Source organism: Pezoporus flaviventris, unplaced genomic scaffold, assembly GCF_033815535.1.
Source record: "Pezoporus flaviventris isolate CSIRO_AGI_PZ_B2104156 unplaced genomic scaffold, CSIRO_AGI_Pfla_v1 ptg000007l, whole genome shotgun sequence".
Classification (NCBI taxonomy): Eukaryota; Metazoa; Chordata; class Aves; order Psittaciformes; family Psittacidae; genus Pezoporus; species Pezoporus flaviventris.
In genome coordinates, this window is record NW_026892555.1 from 40,552,048 (window position 1) to 40,575,214 (window position 23,167).

At 37.2% G+C, this 23,167-nt stretch overlaps 1 protein-coding gene across 4 annotated transcripts in view; it reads left to right on the plus strand.

The window, feature by feature from the left end:
• ALKAL1 (ALK and LTK ligand 1) overlaps positions 1 to 22,387 on the plus strand; it is a 36,367-nt gene extending 13,980 nt beyond the window's left edge. For 3 of the 4 annotated variants that reach the window (XM_061447552.1, XM_061447554.1, XM_061447553.1), the window contains 4 exons: positions 12,809 to 12,862; positions 16,602 to 16,682; positions 17,643 to 17,719; positions 20,567 to 22,387. In XM_061447552.1, the coding sequence (XP_061303536.1) occupies positions 12,809 to 12,862; positions 16,602 to 16,682; positions 17,643 to 17,707 (200 nt within the window). In that variant the 3' untranslated portion in view covers positions 17,708 to 17,719; positions 20,567 to 22,387. The remainder of the gene's footprint in view (positions 1 to 12,808; positions 12,863 to 16,601; positions 16,683 to 17,642; positions 17,720 to 20,566) is intronic. The other variant, XM_061447556.1, reaches the window with a different exon arrangement.
• The last annotated feature ends 780 nt before the right edge of the window (positions 22,388 to 23,167 follow it).

Consider the following 23,167-nt stretch of genomic DNA (forward strand, 5'->3'; position numbering starts at 1 on the left):
TTCAATGGCTTTCAGCCCTCAAAACTGTGTTATTTGATAGTACACCATTGCCTAGAATTATTTCTGTACCAGCCTTGGATCCAGAGAGCTGCTAATATAGGACTTCTTTGTGTTTTTTTACTGGAGGCATAAGCTAAAACTCTAACAAGAATGCATTTCCTTAGTGGCTGCTGGTTTTTATTTCAAAATTTGGTGTTCAGAAAGTGGCTTCTGTGACTCTAACCATGGAAATGGACCTGCAGGTTCAAACATTGGTTTCTGACAGTAGCCAATTATAAAGAGATATATCAAGGTATACATGTATTTTCCTCCTTTTAATGTGGTCTCAGATTACAGCTCTGACAGTCTCAGACCTATGCCCCAACATATAAATATCCCCTTGAAAAACTAGTTTTGAAAGCCTTATAACTTTATAGTGATTTTTTCCTCAATGAACATGTAAGAGAATTTTGTTACCTTTATGAATAGAAGTAAATAAAGCATTTTTTTCTCTTACCACTAAGTTATTGCATGTTTCCTGTAGCATTTTAAAAATCTCTATAAAATACCCCCCATACCTCCCGATTTAATCATGAAGGCTATTCAGGAGTGAGGAAACTATCAGACTGAACACTTGAAAAGGTTGTTTAGTTACAACTGAAATTAAATCACTTGGAGCTGACTGACAATCTTACATTCAGGAAGAAAGATTCTGGGAGAATTCATGTGCAGTTGGAAGTACATTTTCCTTATCTGGGTGAGAGCCTTCCCATAGTTCTGCTGACAGGGTGAAATAGTGATAGGCAGGTGACAGAAAGAAAGATCTTTGGAAAGCTCTACAGCCAATCTACAGACTGATATGTATTTCTACAAATTCTGTCTGTATGATGAATGACTATTGTAACTGATGACATTATAAATGAATGCAGCATACAGAATTTACTTATCATGTTTCTGGACATACTCAGAAGATACTGTGGGGAATATTCTAATTTAGATAGGACAATTTTTAGGTTCTGGTTTCTGCATTCAGAAAGCATCTCTGTCCCCTGGCCAACCAGGGTTCAGCCTCTCCAAGCTCACGGTGACAATACCATTACTTTAACCAGCAACAAGGTGTGATTTCTTTTTCTGAGAAATGAAAGTACAATGTCTGAGCACTTTGCAAGCAATTGCTTTCCCTTGACAAATCATGAGTTAAGCAAAGAAAAAGCAAAGATTGAGGGGGAGAGGAGTGTAATATTATATATTATACTCAGTATTAAAAAACCTGAGTAATTCACATGAGGGAAAAGCTATCCTCCCCATCACTTGTCCACCTATCCTGATACTTCAGACATGATTAAATGCTTCTTCTGTAGCTCAAATGAGTTAGATCCCTCCAGCATCAAGTTATGTCCTTCCCATAGTTTAGTGCACAGACTTAGAGCAGCCAATGCTAGGCATAATCTGTTGCCCTTGAGGAGGGTGTTGAACTATATGGAGGATGGCACCCCCTTTCAGGCTGTAAATAATCATTGCTCTGCTGAGGTAGTAGGTAGGCCTCCCTGCAATTGCTGTTCGTGATGTTGTCTTCATAGCAACGAACAATGCTAACTGTTCCTGTCAATCTCTGTTCCCACTCACAGCTCTGCAGACACCAGGCAAGGCAAGGAGGCCCAGTAGAGTTTCAAGGGAGGGGAGAAAGCAAAATGCAGTGGCTGGGCAACAGTAAGGCCTCGTCCAGGAAGAGAAGGGACAGTGGCTGCCTGGGTCCCCATGGATGTAAGCAGGTCTTTTAACACTTTCCCATGACTACAAATCAACTTTTGTGCTGCTAAAGCTACTGAAGTGACGTAGTTCAAAATAGTTAAAATTAGTTTTCATCCATAGCTTCTGAAGCATTGACCTAAGTATGGGTGAAAGTAGGAATGATAAATAGGTGTCCTGTGCCATGTACCCCATGTAGGTGCCCCAAGTAATACAAAATGAACATCATATGCTTCCACGCCTGTTTCTCCTACTTTTGTTCTCTTCTACATGTGTTTTCCATCCTCTACCCACAGGCGCTTTTGCTTTTGTGTGATACAGTGATGTGGATCACAGGGAGTTGGAAACTGAGGCAACGTGAGCAGTTGTGCTGTCTCAAATATGGTCCTGTAAATTCAAGTTGGAAAGCTGAGTTATGAAGGAAGGAACTTCTATATCCTTCCCAAGTAGCAGCATAATGGAAAAAAGAAAACTCAAGTAAAATTAGTGCATGTATTTGCTTTGTTTGCTCTTACTGTTTTGATTTTGTGAAAGTTTCTGTTAAAGGACTGATTTCATCTGAAGCATAAAAAAGCCTAGAGACAAAAGTTTGTCTCAGAGGACTTTGTCACTCCAGCTCCATTCACTTGCATGAAAGAAAACAGGTCTACCGTAGATTGTGCTTGGGAGGGTGTTGGCCTGAATGCTGTGACACTAGCTTTAATAGCACAGGGAAGTAAAATCCTGTTTAATAGCAATGCGTGTTTAATAGGAGGTTTTGACTGGGTGCTCTGCTTTCATTATGTCCTGTGAGATCCAATAGGTACAAGATTTATGGGACTAATGGTCTCACTTTCTTGAAAAAAGAGGACAAACTTCACTTTCATTCATGTTCTGCCATAGGTGAATGGAGAGAAAACTGAAGCAGTAAAGAAAATTTAAAATACAAAGGAGCATGTAACTCCTTTTGAGGCAGCATCACAATTGTGGTTCTGGTGTTTTGTAAAAAGAAACTTGAAAAAGAGAGGACTGTTTTAAAAGTTATCTTGTCTCATGATGTACACCGGAGTTTAAAGACTTTTCCTGAAAGCAGCAGTGTTTTGCAATATGACACATCCACAAAGCAGCCAGATAATGGACATTCTTTTCATAAAAACTGGCTGGATCAGTAGGTTGCTACATATGGATTTACCCTGTGCTAGAAATGCAGCAAGGAGCTTGAGACATTAAACTTCTAATCCCATGTACTTCTTCGTAATTTGAATGAATTTAATTGAATTAATTCAGAAACTAACTGCATTTAATAATTTGCAGTAAACAAAGAATGAGGGAGTTAGCAATGAAACACTACAGTGAACAAATGTATTTCTTCTCTGGGTAAAAGAGTGCATTTTACATGGCTCATCATCATACATTTACAAGCTTCCATAGTTTTTAGGTAAGACTTCACATTTAATCAAAAGGACTCCATGGAGACAGGAGTAGTAGGGATTCCAGGAGAAATTCCTCCCTTCTAGGTGTTCATGGGCCATACCCCAATGGGCATAATAGCACATAGAATGCAAGTAAGATAGGTTTTTCTGATTAAAGCTAGTATTTTATACTTAGAATCATATGGCTTGAATTTATTTGATTTATTAAATCCAGCCATGTGCTATTTCAGCCAAGACATCCGAGAATCTTGTTTGTAACCTTTCAAAGAACTGAAATGTGCCTACCTAATGTAAGAGTTGTCTTGCCTGTTTATTAGATAGCAGAGATAAAGAAATACTCTTTTCTTCTTAAAGAGAGGTCCAAGTAACATTAGCCTTGCTTTTTTGTGTTACTATTTATATTACAGCATGTACAGAATCTTCCATATTATTTATAACAGTGTTGCTAAAGCTTACTGCCCCATGACTTAAATAAAGTCTATAAATCCAACTGAAATCAAGTGTCTAAAGTTAGTAATCTGGTTTTTTGGTACCCACCTGAAAGTCTCTGTAATAATAATACAGCAAAATACGAGGGTCCAAAGCCCCTTTCCTTGCAATGAGTATTGATGAGTGAGGGGGACTACACAGCTGTCAGTAAGAGTGGAATTTGACCCTTTTCACTATAAAAAGGCAACACTTCAAACTACAAGACTATTTATAGAAATCTAAAAAAACCCAAAAAACTAATTCCATTCCAAACAAAGGATGAAGAGCTAAAAATCTGAAATACTTCAAATCTACTCCAAACTGTGGTGCACAAATGTCAATCCATCAAACAAATGTTATGAAGACATATAAACACACAGTGCTACAGACAAAAGCAGGGCATGGTAAATTAGGAAAGCAGTATGCCTTTGCTCTTTATATATTTTTAATTTCTTCATTTTCTCAATTTACTGTGGTTTGCAAAAAGTGTCATCTGTTTTTACTGTCAGGAATCCCTTCGTACAATATTTCATGCATTTTTTTAAATGTTCAGTTTGCAATATGCATTTTTGGTAGAACTAAATAGATTGTGGTTACTATCCTATGAATGTCCTGTGAATATGAATCCCCCCCTGGGTTTAAGAGAGCAACTGATGTGGATAGGGTTTACAAGGGTGAGTAAGAGAGATATGACATAGGTGAGTAGAGACTCTGGGATAAGACTGAGTGGTTGGCAGCATATGTGATGAACTGGCAGAGTGAAGAGAGGTAAAAATAGTAATTGTGACTAAATGGCAGACTTCAGTTTTGGAAGCTGATGCTTCCTTTTATGCCCATCTTTTTGTACATTTAAGAATTACACTGATTTCTTTAATGTAGTGATCTCACCAGTGGTGGCTGACAATGTAAACTTTATCAGCCATAATGAAAGCAGACCCTTTTAGACTTTCCCTTTGGGGTCATACCGTTGTACTTCTAAATTGACCTGATGTCACAGCCCACTTTATTGCTCAAGTTCCTGATGAATGTTGAAGAATAAAGACATTTAATTTTATATATATAATGCCAGTTATTGTATTCATAACTAAAGTTAGGAGAATTTGAGGATGTATCAATTACTTAGCATTTAAAAGGAGTAGTATTTGCCATGCTCACATCAGAAAAATATTGCTGGAATGAATACCAGGGAAAATAAACATTCAGTCAGTAGTTTAAGTATCCTTAGAAGCACCATTTCAAACCTGGACAAGTAAATAAGCATGGAAGCATTTATTTGATGTGGCAGCAGAACTAGTATTTTAGGACTTGACTAATAAGGTACAATCATATAGCACAATGTGCATTCCAAATAGTGTCTATAACTAAAGTTGAAATACTGAGCAAAGATTTTAGGGATGGCAAATAAATCCAAAGAAATTAGAATACTGTTTATGTCTGCTTTTAGAGAAGCAGAAGATAAATTGTCCAAGTCATTTATTATGAATTCTTAATTGCACCCTATTTGTAACCCTTAAGCTCTAGAGAACAATGTGCTGTGAGAACTGAAAGGGCTCCTGTTAGATGGAGTAAATGGGAAGCCTAGTAAACTCTACTCTCAGAGCACAAAGGTATGCATGAGCACATTCAGCATATTCTACATTCAGTAGATGGCAGTGGTATGCAGTTGTAGATTAATTCAGGATTTTCTGTTGAGCAGAAGCTCTCATCTCTGAAACTAAGCAGTGTGGATTTGGGGGTTTATTTGAGGCTTTTTGGGGGGTTTATTTAAGTCTTTTTTTTTTTTCAGAAAATACTAAGATACCAGATAATTTTTCACCTGCTAGAGCAGACAGGGATAGAAAGCGCTTGGAAGAATCCGGTCAGGTTTGAATTTCAAACAGCTGTATTACATACAGAAAGGAATGTGTCTGTCTGAGGCATTGACTCATTTTCCATCTATGCCCTGTGGAACTTAGTATGTACACATCACGGTCTCAAAATAAAAGTATTCAGTAAGTGGGAACTGTGTGTGTTACTTAACAGGAGTAGTAACACAGTGACGTCTCGGAATGCTGCACACAGAAATAGATATTTTCCCTTGTCTAAAGGAATGAATTGCAGATTTGTTGGGGGAAAGCAGTGTGTGCATGTGTGTGTGAGTGTGTATAAGCAAACAAATTACTAAGACAATTAGAAATCATTATAAATCCTTTAATTATGTAAAACAGGAGGAAAAAGAACAAAACGAAAGAAGAAATACAGTTTATATGGTAGAAACCACAGATAAGGAGGCTAAGAGGGTTAAATTGCATCATTTAAGTACATATTTTCTCATATGGCAGTGATTTCTAACACAAATAATAGAAAATGTTTAATGATTTATGATGTTAATGATGGAAGGAGTTTCTCTCTGTTACACAAAGCAGTGTTTTTTCTTGCCTCCCTATGGGAAACTGCAATAGAAAATGCATTAAATATATCAGTCTGTGAACTGTTTTAACACAACCACAAATTTGTCCTAAGGATTTCAAAAACTCTTGGACAGACCCCAGAATCAATTGATGGTGCCTGAGTAGGGAATACAAATGTCACACATTTTCAACAATGTATATACTTTCTTTCTCTGCTGTATGAGACACCACATGAGGATCTAGAGAAACATTTCAATCTATATTAACATGGTCATTATTTGCAGAACAGAAAGTAATACCATTCTGACCAAAGCTGCTGGAAATCATCAGATTTACTTGTAAGAACTTTGACAAGCCATAAGCCCTGAAATAGCGGTTTTGTGCAACCTGGTCACAGTCAAAGTAGAATAATGAAAGTAGGAGATTAAGCCCTTTAAATTGGTCAGAGTACTGAAGAACGAAGTATATGTTAATTGATTCAGCTCTTCTTGCTGAGGGTGGTGTTAGGAGCCGTTCTCCTGAGCACTCTGAAACCACTGTGTGGCAAATGCCATAGCCAGGGAGTGGGATTGAATCCCTGTGACAGTTGCCCACAGTCGTGACCACATATTTCTGTGACCACATATTAGCAGGAATGCCTGGGTCAGGTCTCTAGATGCATGCTTGATGCTCCATTTATTCACAGTGTATTTTACCATAGGATTCCCACGTATGACACTGTAGTCAAACACCTATGTTTTGCTCAACACCATAATGTACTCTTAACAATGAATGTTAACATTTTTTTTTCTCCACTTGGATGCCTTATCATTGCACTGTTTTCTATTTTGTTTATTTCGGTCAAAACCTGTTTGTTTGGGTTTTTTAACTGAGGCAGTAAATCCTTTCTCAACATTTATAGGAATTATTGAAGATGTAAATTAAGTCATACAGAAGAAGGATGGTTTGGGTCATTAAAATTTCTGAATATATTTTGTGTAATGGTTTGTGGTGATTTTTTTTTAGCACTGCTTTTGTAAATATTTCATATATTTTTGATTCAGTTATGCTGAGGATACTTTCATCTTGGCATTGCAGTATCATTCCATTCACTCATCTTTCTATTACATTGCTTTACTTGGGTATTTTTCTCTTGTTCAGGTCTAGTTTGCTGCTTAAATTCTTCTGACACCTTATCAATTTCTTTATGAATTTACATTTGAAAGGTTTTGCTATCACTTTTATCACCAATCATTTTTTTTGCATGTGTGTGTGTAAACTAAGTCCATCTGGATGTTGCAAACCTACTACTGTTTCACCTTGTGGTATTGTCACAGTTAGAAAAGGGTTGCCATCTTTAGGCACTGTGGAGAGTTTCTACCAAAGAAAAGCTCTGTCCAAATAAATGGGACTTGTCTATATAAGTACTCAAATAGTTTTGCTGACAATGTTCCAATATTTGTAGAAGCATGGTATTTCAACCACAGCAAGATTTATTCCTTTACTATGAACAAATGTAGCCTTTGTTTAAGTTGAAGCTTTGGGGAGTCTTGTCCTTTGAAATGTCACTTTTATTTAAAACTTTATTAACACATACTGCTGTAAATGGTTTCATGGCATGAAATGACTTAAAGAAAAGAAAAAAAAAAGAAAAAATCACATGCTAATTTCACGCTAAACCAATATTTTTAGGAGCCTGCATCTGTGTTTGTAATAGAAGAGTCAGCTGCATCTTATTGCTGACAGTTTTCTTCTGTCTTTTTACAGACAGAAAGAAATTGCACAAGACATTAGTTTTCTAAATGCCATAGTTATAAAATAACTTTAAACAAAATACATGGGAATTAAGATTTTCACCTTAATGATGTAAGTGTCACAGTTGTGCAAAATTTAGGCAATTAGCCTACTTAAAATTTATCACAAGTTTGGTAATGCAAGACTTGCTGAGATGTATTGCTTTGTATTAAAATTATTTGGCTTGGAAAGGATTATAAAGTAAGAGAAAATGACTAGGAAAGAAGAATAAAAAGCAAAGGAAGAAGACTATTTCTAAAGCATTGCTCCTTCTGAAGAACAGACAATTCCATTAATTCAAAATAGCTTTAGAAGTGAATAAAAAGCAAATCAGACCATGTAAGTATTGTAAAATATAGTAAGATATATTGTCATTGCTATTGACTACATCTTGGACTAAACATTATATTGTAAACAAATTCCTGCACAATTACAATAATTTGAACTGCCTGTCTCTGTTGGGTAACTTCTTGAAGGGCCTAAAACCAAGAAATGCCTGTTAATCCATCCTGTGACATTCATTTCAAGAAATGTTGTACAATATACAGTGGATATTGTAAATAACAATGGATATTCAGAAAAATGGATAGTTATTAAACCTGTCTAAAAATGCTAAGCTTTAAAAACTTCAGTTGAAGTGTGTTGCAGCGGGGACATTAACACCTGCAAGTAAATCTGGCAGATATAATTTAGGTGGCAGACAGCGTATAGTGGTAACTGGTGTAATTTCTGGTTTTATAGCTTTTTCGGATACACTTATGTTTTCCTGAAACATTTACCTGCCATGGAGGAGTTTTCCACAAATGCTTTACAAGTTTGGGGATTGTTTTTTAAGTAAGTGAGGAAAAATTGCTTTGCATTTTGTCATTGTTATTTTTTTCTCAGGTGCATGAATATTCTTACAAAAAAAGACTATTGATGAAGATTTGTGTTTTTCTTACATAGAAAGATTAAAGGACCTGGCCAACACAATGCTGCTTCGCATTTCCTGTGCTTGCCTAGAGTACAGTCTGGAGCGAGACACTGTAGATCCCCCTGGTGTAGATGTGCACTAGAGCAAGAGCAGGAGGAATTTTTGCTGGCTGATGTGCACTGCTTCTCTGAATAAGCTAAAAATAAGCAAAGGCTGCCTTTTGGGATCATAAACAAATTGACATTGTGATTTTTAATGCCAAGGTGATATCACCTGAGGATGTGGAGTTTTCATGGCCAAGCCAACAAACTGTTGTGTGGATTTAGCTTCAGTGCTGCAAATGCAGCTCTTGTTATTTAGCAGGACATGAATTTTCCTGGCACTATAATGGTGACATGGTTCTGGAGACAGTACAAATACAGGGCAAAAATCAGCACCTGCTGCCACAGTTTTACAGTCAGAACAGACAAAACACAGAGAAATTGAAAGCACGAAAAGGTGAAAAGCCTCACCCAAGGTGAAGCAACTGTGTCTTACATTGCAGGCTGAACTTATGCCTGAGCCCAGGCCTGTGCTTTATTTAGTCATCTACCTCTCTGCAATTGTGTCCATATTAGTGAAAAAGAAACATTTATGTCAGCTACCAGGTGCTGAATAATTGAAAACTGTGCAGAATAATCTTCTAAGGAATTAGCTTAACAACTCTGGAATATTCACAACAAAATGCACCAGTGGGGAGCCAGGCCACCTGTGTCTCACTGCTTCTTAGGTCAGACCTTGCTGTCTCTCCTCCTCATCTCACTTATCTCAGCATGGGATAAAACTCAAACACATCTGAGAAATTAACAGTATCGATGGTTTAGAACTAACTTTGTAGTATAAACTTAACTATTCCATCTGACAAGCAGAGCTGGAAAATTCTCTGAATTTGTCTTGTCCCTAGGTTGGACAAGAACCTCGGGTGACATTGGTCTAGTGTGAGGTGTCCATGCCCATGGCAGGGATTGGAACTTGATGGTCTTAAGGTCCTTTCCAACCCTAACTGTTCTCTGATTCTATGATTCTCTGATTTTGCTATAAATATTCTTAACATTTTAGATAGAAGATCCAGTAGCAAATAGGTCCTAGCACCATTTAATGGTTGTCTATGGCTGTTGCTGTCTGTGGAAGGGGTGTAAAATGGGCAGCATTTTGCCTCAGATGAGTAGTTACCTAAGGACAGACATAAAGGTCCTAATGTAAATGAGAAAGAAACCATAAGAAGAAAAATTAAGAAACTAATATTATTTATGATTATAAATTTAGATATACTGAGGATTAAACCCAGGATAGATAGCACAAGTGCCTTTTATCTCAGATATACACTCTCTGGAGCAATGCAGATTTTTGCAAGCCTGTTACCATCCAATTATTCTCCCCACTGATTAAAACCAGTGAGTTATTGTATCCCATGGATTCTATACGTTCTGCATTTTACTAGTTTTTGTAACACAGTCCTAAGGCAAGAATGGATTGAATAAACTCTTTTGTGGTTTTGCCCAGTGTGACTTTCAAGTGTTTTAATTTTAGTAGTGCTTTGCCAATCTGTCTTATTATATTCATGTTTCTGCTTTTCCTTTGTGAAATTGTCAAAGGTATTTAACTTGCATTGTGAGGATGTGAGCATACATTGTGAGAATGGATATTGATTAATATCTGTCTTAATAAGTGATAGATAGCACATGAAATATGACTGCAGTAGCTATGAGCTTGTTAGATGCCAGGGAAAGCTAGCATAGAGGTTTTATCATAATGATCTTTCACTTTGTAAAAGCATCCTATATGGATTTGAGATCCTGCTGTTTGATGCAGTGTGATCTGGTTGGAAGTGATTGATACATATTCTATGCAACAAAGATGTTCATTAGTTTGATAGAAATACTAAGTCCTTTGAGACTTCAGCCTCACAGTTGGAGTGTACAGATAGGAGGGGTTGGCTGTGCTGCTGGAAGACGGAAGAAAATTTCTGTGCTTGTGTTGGCAGTTCATAGTTCAGTTAGAGTTGCCCCTGCTGTTAGAGCCAGTGGACTGAAGTGTTTCAGTAACCTGTACTGCCCGTGATTTTTATACAAATGAGCTTCAGTTGTCTTTGTGGAGGGCTAGGGCTTACTGGTTGTGTTTTACCAAGCAAATGCACTGTATTATGAAGAAAATGAACGCTTGAAGAAAGCTGAAACGTGGGCACATGTTGAAAAGCTGATTGCTGCCTGGAGGAATGGCAGCCACAGCAGGGGAGGAGCAGGCACCCAGTCAATATTATTCAGCCACTTTCTAACACACGACTGACCTAGTTTTCCTTATTGGGACAGGCGTAGCCAGGCTGGTGTGAACCTTGGGCTGATGTAGACTACTCGTGGGAAGCAGACCCTTCAGCATTCCTTCTCAGGCTTACTGATACAGATGCAGCTGAAATTTTATGCTTGCGATGCCTAACTCCTTGCCTGAGCATCAAATCCATTATCCTGTTTTACCTTCTGTGCATTTAGGGTTGGTGTTTTGGCTGTATACTTTATTACAGACTTTTCCTAAATAATTTTATGGGGCAAAAGGCAGCTACTGTTCCCATAGCAAATTCTATAGACTTTGAAAGGGCTAAATGTTCTGAAGGGGCCTAAATGTTCTTTGTCAGAGCAACAATGTCCTGTTCCTAGCCCAACCTTCACCAGACTTCAGTTATTCATCAGTACTGGTCCACTTGAGGCATCTCATCAAAACTCACTCAGATTGTTTCACAATTCTGGCTTTTCATCTGCTTAATTTTCTGTAATTTTAAACTACCTGACATTTCATGTCAGTAAAATTCTGAGCTTGGTGGAGAAAGGGTGGTATTTCATTTGCAGTAAGGAAGCAAGTTAGTTAAAGCTGAGATTTTCAAGGAATCTTAACTAACCCAGCCTAACCTGGCTGAGTTGCAGTAAGACTTTCAGCTTCAAAGCATTTTAGATTAAAATCCCAGCCTTAAAATACACTTATGTGACCTCTGAGAAACTGCCTAAAGCCTATGGTATGAATTTATTTTGGCAGATAACCAACATCTTCCTATAGTATGAATGGGAACTTGCTTTCTTCTGATCTAAATGTTAATTCAGATGGGGAATTAACTGGAAAAAAAAGTAAGTAGGAGAATAAAACTATTCAAAATTACATTAGTGGTAAGAAAATATTTTCAGTGAATAAATATATTTAGCTGCAAGTCCCAATACTACAAGTTAATCATGTTCCTTGTATTAGTGTTAAGAAAGGTATTTCTTTTCAATTTAACATAACATGCAGCTGTTACATACAGTTACTGTCTGAAGTAATAACTGCAGTTACCCAATAATTTTTTAAATATTTCTACTTTCCCAGTGGAAAATTTATAATATTGATGGGAACTGAACTACTTCTGGGAATATTTATTTGCATCACAAGTTTCTGCTGTAAGCCAGAGGCAGCATCCCATTGCAAAAAAAAAGTATAGGGTTTTTATTTGTTAGCTCTGGTTCTGTTCTGCCAGATTCCTTCGGCTGTTACAAGACTTGTACTTTCTCTTGTACTTTTTGGAAAAAATACCTATATGGAAAGGGAATATTTTAAAATTCACAGCAGTTTTCACAGGAGAGGAGTGCTACTTTTTGACTAATAGAGCAATGACAATATGCATGGCCCTCATCTAAGCTGCTCTGTAGGAGACATTTCTGTTCAAGTACTTGTTATTTCAAACCCCAAACTACAGTATTTGGTTTTCTTTTATCAAGGTATTTTACGTAATTTGTCCAGGTACTCAAATACTTGTCATAACATGATGATTTATTTATATTGTTTGTGGTCTTTCTAAAGTCATAGCCCAACTCAGAACCTAAGATGTGCAGAAATTGTATCAGATAGTGTGTTGTAGGTTGACCATTTGGTATTGATCTGTGAACTGCCTGAAACATTTCATTATGTTACCACCACCAGCCCTCTCCCTCCCCCAGTTAATTTCATTGTTAAATTGGGAAGCTCTTTGGCCTCTTTACAGCAGACATCTCGGCATATTATGCTTTCATGGCTTTTACTGTAATTTCTGCACTACACAGATACATATTTTTTTCTTCTCTCCTCAGAAATTTTTCCAAGAGATTCCACTCTAAAAGACAAGTTCATAAAACATTTTACAGGTAAGGCAGCTGCTTGCTCTTAATTTTCATATATATACATATTCTAAGTAGCCACAAGAGTCACATTAACTTTTTTGAGGTTCTGCACCAAGTTTAACATTTGTGAAGTTAAATTGCATATTTTAGGACTAGGATTCTTTAAACAACCCTAATTACATTTTGGTTTGAGTGTCTCTTTAAATAATCTAGCTTAAAATAACTTTCAAAACACGATAAGGTAAAACTTATTGTTTCACTTTTATTGTTGCTTGGCGTATTTATTGTTATGTTCATTGATTTTAAAACTTCTCATTGGACTGCATGTATCTTTCAGAAACAGACCTATGAGGCCATTTAAATTTTCACTATATCAGGGAAACACTTTTTCTTTCTTATGATTTAAACACATGGACACTTATTTTACCAAGGGAAGGATTAAATCAGTGTAAATTAAATTAACAGAAAAATGATTTGCTATTTCAAATGTGAAAGTTTATTATGATTACAGTCAAGCACTTAAAACCGGTTGGAGTTGTATAATGCACTTATCTTTGGGACTGTGTAACTACTGGGAAAAATATTGTGCCTTTTGAAATATGTAAAGAGAGTTATCAAAAGCAAGATGCTTGCACTGATTCTTTACTCTCCACTTCCAAATATTCTGTAATTCATAAAAGTGAAGGTCTCAAAGTATGACACTGCAAATCTGTTGGTGATTTTCAATGTTATTGTGGTTCCTGAAACTAAAAACTAGAGAACTAGGTGGCAGTTGGAGCATGAAAAAGAGAATTGGAAACAATTGTGCATTTCCACTTTGCTGGAAATTTCAGACAGTCCTTGGCAGGAAAGAAATGAACTTTTTGTCTCTTTTGCATGGGGGAGGTGTCCTCAGAGTATGACACCGCAAATCTGTTGGTGATTTTCAATGTTATTGGGACTACTGAAACTAAAAACTAGAGAACTGGGTGCAGTTGGAGCATGAAAAAGAGAATTGGAAATAATTATGCGTTTCCTCTTTGCTGGAAATTTCAGACGATCCTTGGCAAGAAAGAAATGAACTTTTTGTTTCTTTTGCATGGGGAAGGTGTCCTCAAACCTGTAGGGTAAGCACAATTTAAAGGATCTTTCTGCCAGCCGCAGCCTAACAGCATTTACAGGAAACGTGCCAGACCCAGCTGGCCCTTCACTCTTACAATAAACAAAAGTACTCATGAAGTTTACTATTTCCAGTCCATATGGGAAAGAAATGAGAAGAACATAGAGATTCCAACTATGCTATCCTATGTAGCACAGAAATACCGAAAATTCGTCTCCTGGGAAGGACAGGCACAAAGCTTTGCTTATATTAGTAGTTAATCCATTCCCTTTTCATCTGCAACTTTGCAAAACTGCTCAGCTACCATAAAAAACTCAACGTAAGAATCTGGGGAAGCTAAATAATGAATACAGGACAAATTTCATTACTCAAAAACAGCAGTGAAAAACAACCATGAGTTTTACAAAAGGTATTTGAGAATACTAAATCATAGACAAGAAAAAAGAGTAAAAAATACTTGAAGGCCTGGAGCCATTCATTAAATTAATATTCCTTCTCCGCATGAGTAGTTGCCATCAAAATTGCTGAAATTATTTGACTAACATTAGCTGGAATGAATAAGTAAAGCAGATTAATTTCAAAATTCTTACAGGTTATTTCTTTTTGGCTCAGAATTTGTGCCTACATCTTTTTGCCTTGTATTTTTTTTTCCTAATATGCTCTTAAAATCTTCAGTGATGGGCTTTTCTGCCTCTTTTTCACAGCTTTATTGGATCCTGTAATCTGTGGGCGTTTTCTTAAAATACAGCCTAACTTTGGTTTTCTTTATTCTGTTCAAACTGTAATCCTGTAATCCTTTTTCTATCAACCTTAGTTAAGTGAACTGTTCAGTTATATTCCTTACTAGTTCAAGAGTTAGAATGTTCTAAACTAATGAAGTTGTGAAAAAGCAGAGAAGGGGAAGTCAACATTATCTTTACAGTTTCAGGGTTAAGAAAATTATTGTACACTTTTAGTATTCCAAGAATGGTAGACACGTTTTAAAGCCAAATAAGAACCATATGTAACAGGCCTCAACTATAGGAAAAATCATAAATAATCTTGTGACTCATAAAGCTATCTATCAGTTCAGCTTGAAAAGCCAGCTGACATGGAGTGCTCTGTAAGGCGCAAATAAAATTAACAGCCTATTTTTGATGTCAGGGAAGAGAGTAGAAAACCATATATTATCTGAAGGGACACAGAATTTACTTAGTGACAAAAGCTGATGTTATCTCCATATATCCTGGAAAATTTCAAGTTACATAATTTTCTTGAGCCTAATTGCTCCCTCAGATAAAAAAATGGCAACAGTCTTCTAGTTCAAAGTTGCAAAGGCTGTTTTGTGAGTTTGCTGAAAAGCTTATTTTGTGGGTGAAAAATCTCATGAAATCCACATCCTACTGTAAAATCTGTCTCATGTTCGTGTATTCACTGTTATAGGGAGGAATCTTCTCTCAAGGTTGTGGTCATTTGGCTGCTCTATCCAGAGACAGTTGGCTTGGTATGTTTTACCAGGCTGATAACTCACTTACAAGTTGTGAAAGAAATAATTTTGCCCAGAAAAGCTTGAGTCGTCTTCTGACAGCAAAGTTAGTTAACACAGAGTATTTTGTATGGATCCTTTGGTAGCTCTGCTTTAAACAAGCTCTTCGTATTCAGGGTTCCTATTTGCGCTGAATTTAGAGGATGCAAATAAATTTAGTCTTGTTTTGTTATTGTCAATTTATGTCAGTGTTTTCTGTCCAGATCACAGGAAACTCCTCCTAACAGTGGTAGTATTGCTAAGCAGGTTACATGGTGCAATTGCTATGTTTTTTCTCTCCTTTCTGACTTGGATGCCATCAATAATACCTTCCCAGGACCATCAGCAATTATGGAAGGGCTCTTTGTTACCTTTGAGCCATGTTTTAGAGACCAGTAGCTACATAGTCTTATCAAATATTAACACGGACTGGACTGTATGTCCAGAGAAGGAAGCACAGACAAAGACAGCACACCCTGGGCACACAGGAGTTTGCCTGACCCAGACATTAACATGCTGCCCTCTGCATGCCTGAACCCTTTCTTTTTAGGACTGTTTTAACAGATCAGGTTCCTAGATGTTACTCAGCTATCTTTTTTTTTTTTTTCCTCAACACCCATATTGTATATTAAGAACTTCGTAAACCAGCTATGTGAAAATTAGAAGCATTAATACATGAAACTACTTCATCTTTCCAGGGCGTGGAAACTCCTATTTGCTTAAAATGTTGCATTTATTTATCTTTAGAAATAATACCCACATTCCATATACATTATTCCTTCTGAATTAGACCACTGATGTCTACTGTGCAAACTAAACTCTTTTGTAGTTGTACTGTTCTATTTTTCATGATGTAAGAACTTTTACTGTTAAGTTTGGAATTTCAAGGCTCAGACGGTCCATCATTTTCAAGGGTCACTTTTCTGTTATTCAGATCATAAACATAATAGTGTAGCAATAGTATTTCTTTCTGTTATTTCAGTAGCATTGTTATACTTGAGTTGCATCATAATTATTTAAGGTGTAGCAAAAGTCTAAATATAATTTTAGCCAAAAATTAATTGAACATTAATAAATTAACAAATAAATAGAACATTAATTGAAGCTGCAAAGCAGTGACATCGAAGGTTTATGATTAACTCACGCTTACTTTTGGACAGGGCCAGTCACGTTTTCATCAGAGTGTAGCAAGCACTTTCATCGACTGTATCACAACACAAGGGATTGCTCAACTCCAGCCTGTAAGTAGTAATTTAATACTTTACATTAACCAAACCTAAAGCAGATAAGTTTCATTCAACCTGAAATGTTCTGCTTATCTAAAAAGGAGAGCTAAATCCTGAGAACTGTCTCAACCTTGCCCAGCACTCAGGCTTAGAAGAGTTATCAAGGCTTATCATAGCCAGAATCTTTTCTTCTTTTCTCTTTAGAGGGGTTTGGTATTTTCTTTCAGGGACATCTTAGTCACCATAGGATGTCTGAGGATGAATTATTTCCTCTCCTGCTGACATGGTTATATTCTGTGCAAACATTCCCTGAAGACCTGAACACAGGTTAGCATTCAATCTCTTGCTGTTTGGCACCATTTCTATTAAGTTTTATTAAAATACTTATCAAGCAAGAGAAGAAAATTGCACCGAAGTATTTTTTGTTACCAAATAGACCTTTCCATCAGAAAGCACAGTAATGGCTCCAAGGGCCATTTGAACCAAGGACACCAGAGAGACAGCAAGTGGGAAACTATTATATCTAGTCTGATGATTAGAAGATATACTTGAACATGGTAAATATGGATTTCCATCTATGTTAATTCTAAGTGGAAAATAAAGTTCAAATAAGTTTTGAAGAGTCTGACCTCAAACTATCTTACAGTCTGCTGCTTAGAATAGACTCCCAGTTAATGAGTTAAATTCCTTCAAGTAAAGTTGGAAGTTGAATCTGGTCTTCTACATCTTAGGAGGAAACTACCTGATAGAAAATTAATTGCATCACTCACATTTCCTCTAGAGCTCTGGCTAGGATAAGGTAGAATCTAATTTTCCATCTTATACGCATCATTTCATGAATATCCATCAGAGAATGGTTTCACTGTGTAGAGTGCCTGAAATTCTACTACAAAATCTACAATTAATGTCATGCAGGTTTTTGAGGGTATCTGGAAACTGAGATTCATTATTGCTGTGGGTGATTTTGTTTTATAGATTACAAAAGGTGTGCAAGGTTGCTAACAAGATTAGCAATGAGCCCTTTGTGTACACAGTCCTAGGATGTTTGCTGTGTAAGTATAATTTTTCCCACTCATTTTCTTATTTGTTGAATGGTCTAGTGATTTACTCCACACTTTTTATCAGGCATGCATACATAAATGTGGTGTTAACAGAGTGCATCAACATGCAGTTCTGGCATTGCTGTAAGGACTGACTGGTTCCTCATGGAAATACAAAGAAGCACAGATACCTCTGTAGGTCCCACTGTAATTTCCTACAGTTACACATTTGTGGCACCATAGTCCATAATTATGTGCTGGGTGGCTTCTTACTGTTTAGAATTTCAAGACAGAGTTTGGTTGGAGAAAGAAAGGTGTGTTGGGACTTCATCAACACTTTTACTTCAGGCCTTTCAGAAGAAGGCTTTGTTATCCATGGAAGAAGAAAAATGTCTTGCTTTCAGGTCTGACAATGCAGTCTTCATTGATAGCCTGGTCATCTTTTAGACCGCTTTTCATGCCCAAATCATGCTCCTGAGAACATCTCCAAAGTTAATACCACTTCATGGTGATGAAAGTAAACTGAACATGAAGATGTGACAAAGCTAAAGGCGTCAAGTAACAGACTGTGGAAAGAACCAGACTACTCTTGCTTATGAATAGCATGTTAAATGTGTTAATTAAACAGCATTGTCACTGAAGGAACATCTTCAAGTGAGCTATTTTCTTGAGTTGTTTGAATATCAATAGGACAGTCACACTCCCAACAGTGATTTGAAAAACCTCACTGGTTATTATTGACCAATGAAATATATAAAATCAGTGACTTAATTTATTTAAATTTCTTCAAAGATGGTTTCCTTTCACCATCTCCTCCTGACAAATACTGCAAGCTTGGAGTTTGGGGGAGTTGTGTATGTCATTTCTTCCTGCATCAAGACTTCAATTCATACTAATCAAGAATAAGAAAGGAAGAGTAGGATATGAGTCAGTGTTAGCTGATTTGATTTCCAAGTGGAGGTGGGATTCATTTTGGTGGCTGTTAGAAAATGCTCTGAAGAATAAGGCAATATTTCAGTGCTAAGAAGAAATGACATAATTTCTTTCTCCTTTTCTTAACTATTTTCAGCCTGTTTGGCCTCTTGCCTTCCACGTCTTGCAGATGGTTTTGAATATATCAGGGATGCTGAACCAGCGACTGAATAGGTCTACCATTACTTTGTCAGGATCTTCTTTACCTTTCCTTACTAAGGAAAGAAATCCTTTTCTCAGTCCACTTTTTAAAAATGTTATTTTTTGAGGAGCCTAAATTCCTGTTTGTTCATCACTGTTCTCTTTCAAATCTCAGCTTTCTCATTTTCTGCATTTTCACCTATTTAGTTTGTGTTTGTCCCTCATCTGTATCCCTTCACACCTCTGGGTTCGTGGCTCAGAGTTTCCAGAAAGATTTCTTGGTGTTCCAATACCTTTTTTCCTTTTCTTTCAAGAAGGTGAGTCGAAGATCTGCCTCCATATCCACAGTACAGAAGCATCTATCTCATTCTTCCATCTTTAAAATGCAAAAGGATCAAAAGCTGTGATGATTTGCAAATCCAGGTGTTCTAATTTGCCTGTCAAAAATACACTCAAAGATGACAGGTGTGGAAGGGAGGGCTTAGATGGCAAGCAATGCTCGCGGTTCATGTGTACTGTGTTCAGTTAATGTTGTTCACTTCTCTTTACTTTGTTAAAAATAGTGGAAACATTGTAGGAAGAAGTAGAGCTGTAATCAAGTAGCTGCATCCTGGCTGCCTCTGTGCTCGCTCACCCTGTTCCTTCACCAAATGGACAGAGCGTCTAGTTTCCACTAGAAATAGGCCAGGCGCAGGTCTTCATGTTTACTTATATCCAGTATCTTTTTGTAATGGCAACATTTCCTGAGAAGAATGCATGGCAGGAATCACTCTTTCTTCCCTCCGAACAGACGGGGCAGCGCAGGAGTTATATATGTTCATCCCTCAAAACCACTGCATTTCTAGCAGGATTCTGTCATTGCTTCTACTCCATCTTCTGGCACAGAGGATGTATTCCTCACCACACTCACACTAGCTTAGAGAGGATAGGGTCATAGCTACTGTTTACTGTAAGGGAATTTGTCTTTGCTTTAACGTTTGAGAGAGTCTTGGAGACTCTCAGTTGCCTTGAAGAATGAGGCTCTCCCACTCAAAGAATTGACACCAATTAGTAAGTATTTCTCCTGCATGTACTAAAATATTCTGTGTTTCCCTCATAAAAAAAAAAAAAAAAAGAACTACAGTGCTATTATGCGAATATTTTCCTCCCTGTCTTTAAAGTGCTCGGGTAAGAAAAGGAGACGTGGTCTTTTCCTGTTAGAAATGAAATTGCCTAGGAAAAGCCAGATTTCCCGCGGGAGTAGCTGGAGCGGGAGCGGCGGGGGCGCGTCCGCGGGACGTTTCAGGACCATGGATAAGGCTGCCGAGGCCAGGGTCTGGGCTGCTCAGAGCCGCGGCAGCTCCGGAACTGGTGTGCAGGAGACGTACTTCATAGCTGTTGCTCACTCTTTTACAGCCTTCAGACCTTTGTTGGGTTGTATTTATCGAATTCTGATCCTTGCAAATGGAAGTAAATCATTTGATGAAGCCCAGAATGTAGAAATAGGCACAACTATGGGAAACTTCCTTGTAAGATGCAGCAGCGTGCACTGCTATGTGTTAAACCTCTTAGCATCAATGCTGAGGATTTGCCACAGCAAAACTCATTAGTGTTTGCAGGAGGGCAAGACCCACTGGCATTCTGGAGTTAATCTTAAGATTTATGCAGTCCACAGGAGGCTGTGATTTATAAACAGAGTTATACTAAGCAGTCTGCCTCCGTGTTTTGAAACTAGTTCTAAAAATGGCATATCCTTTTCTTTTGCAGACTTTTTAACAAGGAGAGAATTCTGATTTGCCAAGAAAGTGCCTTGAAATCTTCCAAGACAGAGAAGACATCTTTTACTTTTTTGATTTACAATGTTTTGTTACTAGATGCTTTTTATTTTCATATATTTGTTGGACATTCCATATTTGTGTGAAACATTATTTTATTTTAATTTGTAAATTTGTTGCCTATAGTTCAGACAAGCCAATTATTTAAATAAATTGTATATAAAGAATACTAATGATATACTGATTAAATGTTTCAACCATATGCAGGGAGTTGGTAAAATTTTGCTGTTTCTCTTGTTCCATTGTATTTACATCATTCTGCTCAGGCTCTTACTTTCATTATTTGCACTAACTTGAAATGCAGAAGTCTATGTAACTGAAATCTGAATAAGCTGTAAGTGGAGAAGTTTTACTTACCATGGAAGATATTTTATATTATGAAGCTTTGTTAATATATACATATATATTATTGCACATCAGAAAAAAATATGCTCAGAAATGCACCTTGCTTTCAGGAACATTTGTATGACTATTCTGGATTGTCATCAGTTGCATTTGTACTGGCACTTATGGAAAGAGTTGCAAATAATGTAAATATAAAGACTGGAAAACTGCAATGCAGTTTTGATGGAATAAAGGACATAGAAGTAAACTCTTTTCCAGGAGGGGTTATTTAAATTTATTAAGAGGCTAATTGTTTAATATAAAAATTGAATTTATCTGGTGAACTTGAAATAATTTTTCATTGAGAACTGCAAACCTGTGGGTTTAGGTTTTTAAAACATTTTATTTTCAAGTGATAATTTTTTTTCGTATACTTATTCTTCAACTGAATGAGATGCAAAAAATCCCCACATCATGCACCCGCTGTGAATAACAGAAACCTGTGAGGGTGAAAAGAGGGTAATAAAATTGCATAGTAGAAGAGAAAAAACTTAAATATCATGAAACCAAGAGGTATAATGAATGAATTTGACTGGTGACATATCAAGTTTAACTATTTGGGAAGAATACAAAGCACAATTGCTGCATCTTTCTTACTTAAAATCAAATTGTGATGATAACATTTGCTACCCATTTCTCTCAGGTCTTTTATTGCAACCTTATATGATTGCTTTACAAAGAACCTAGTATTAAGTGAGGCATTTATGGTCAGGCCCAGAGTAACTGACAACACACATTCATTACCATGCCCAAATCACAGTTCTTATAGTTAACTGACCATTCAAACCAGTCCCCTCAGATTAGATATTGTCTCCATCCTTTCCCTCAGTGTGGGCTTCATGAGCACCTTTAACTTCAATGGCCAGCATATTTCCCTCTGAAGAACAGCAGGGAAGCGCTGCCCTGGGATTCCTTGTCAAATAGCAAACAGCTGAGTTATTATCCAAAGGGGTTTTCTCTTTTTTCTCTACGTGGTTCAGTGTGTTTCAGCACCGAAGTTCTGCTGCGTCCCTGTGACGTACCAGGCAGCTGAACCCAGAACAGCTGCAGGTACTATGATGTTCTGTCTGGGCAATAGTATAGTACAGCAGCTGTTTCTAACCAGCTCCTTAGACACAACTGTTAAAGTAGTTACTCCTTTTATGTTCTGGCTAAAAAGTTGTAGTTATGCTTAACATGGTTGTTTTTCAAACTTTTTGGCACCATTTTCTTTCAGTAAGAGCAAAGTTTTCAAGCCTTGCTCTAATTCACATTGGAGGTAGTATTCATGTTGAAGATAAAGTAGCATTTATGAAAACCCAGTGGCTTAATGGTGAAATAGATGACCTTGTTTCTCTGTGAGTAACATACTTCGTAGAAGGATTATGAGCCAAACACTTCAGCCAGAGGCGAAAGGATTAGGCTCAGACTAGGGCTCAAAAGCCTGAAGTGTCTGTCTTTAGGTCTGCTTTTGTATCTTTGCTCTGGTTTGTTTTCGTCTCAATTTTTTAAAACTCCCTCCTTTCTCTCCTCAAAGGGCTGAAAACAATGAAAGGAGAAGCAGAAAAAAATATTTTTTTTTCTGACAAGGACTTTTTATGATACCTGAATTCCAGTTAGAAAAACTAATTTGGGGTATTCAATATAATTTTGGATCTCAAATCTAATGTGCTAAATCAAGAGCTTCACCTTTGTAAAAGTAAATACATCCTCTTCTTATTGAATAGAGAAGTGATGAACTGCCTTTTCAAGCCTACTTCTCTCAGAAAACAGGCCCCTGGCTTACAGAGTTCTCCCTGCTCTAACTACAAGGTCTGAAGAGCCATATAACTCATGCATATTCTGCATGGCACCTTGAATGCTTGGGCAGCAATATGGGTGAACCTACACTCCACAGTTCCTTTTCAGATTGCTCAAATGAAGGGATAGAGACATAAATATTGATTTCCTCTAAAGCATGCTTTTGGTTTCATAAAGCAAGCTGATGCTTGCCCACCCAAATTTTCAAATATTAGTAGGTCCAACACCCAAGCTGCCATATTTGCCATTCACCTTAATACAGATAGGCCTGTACCAGTGTCTAAAAACTGGAGTGTTAAGATAAGCTGTGACAACTGCTTGCAGCTGACTGCACAGGGAACTCAACAGTACCAGCTCTGCCTACACTGCT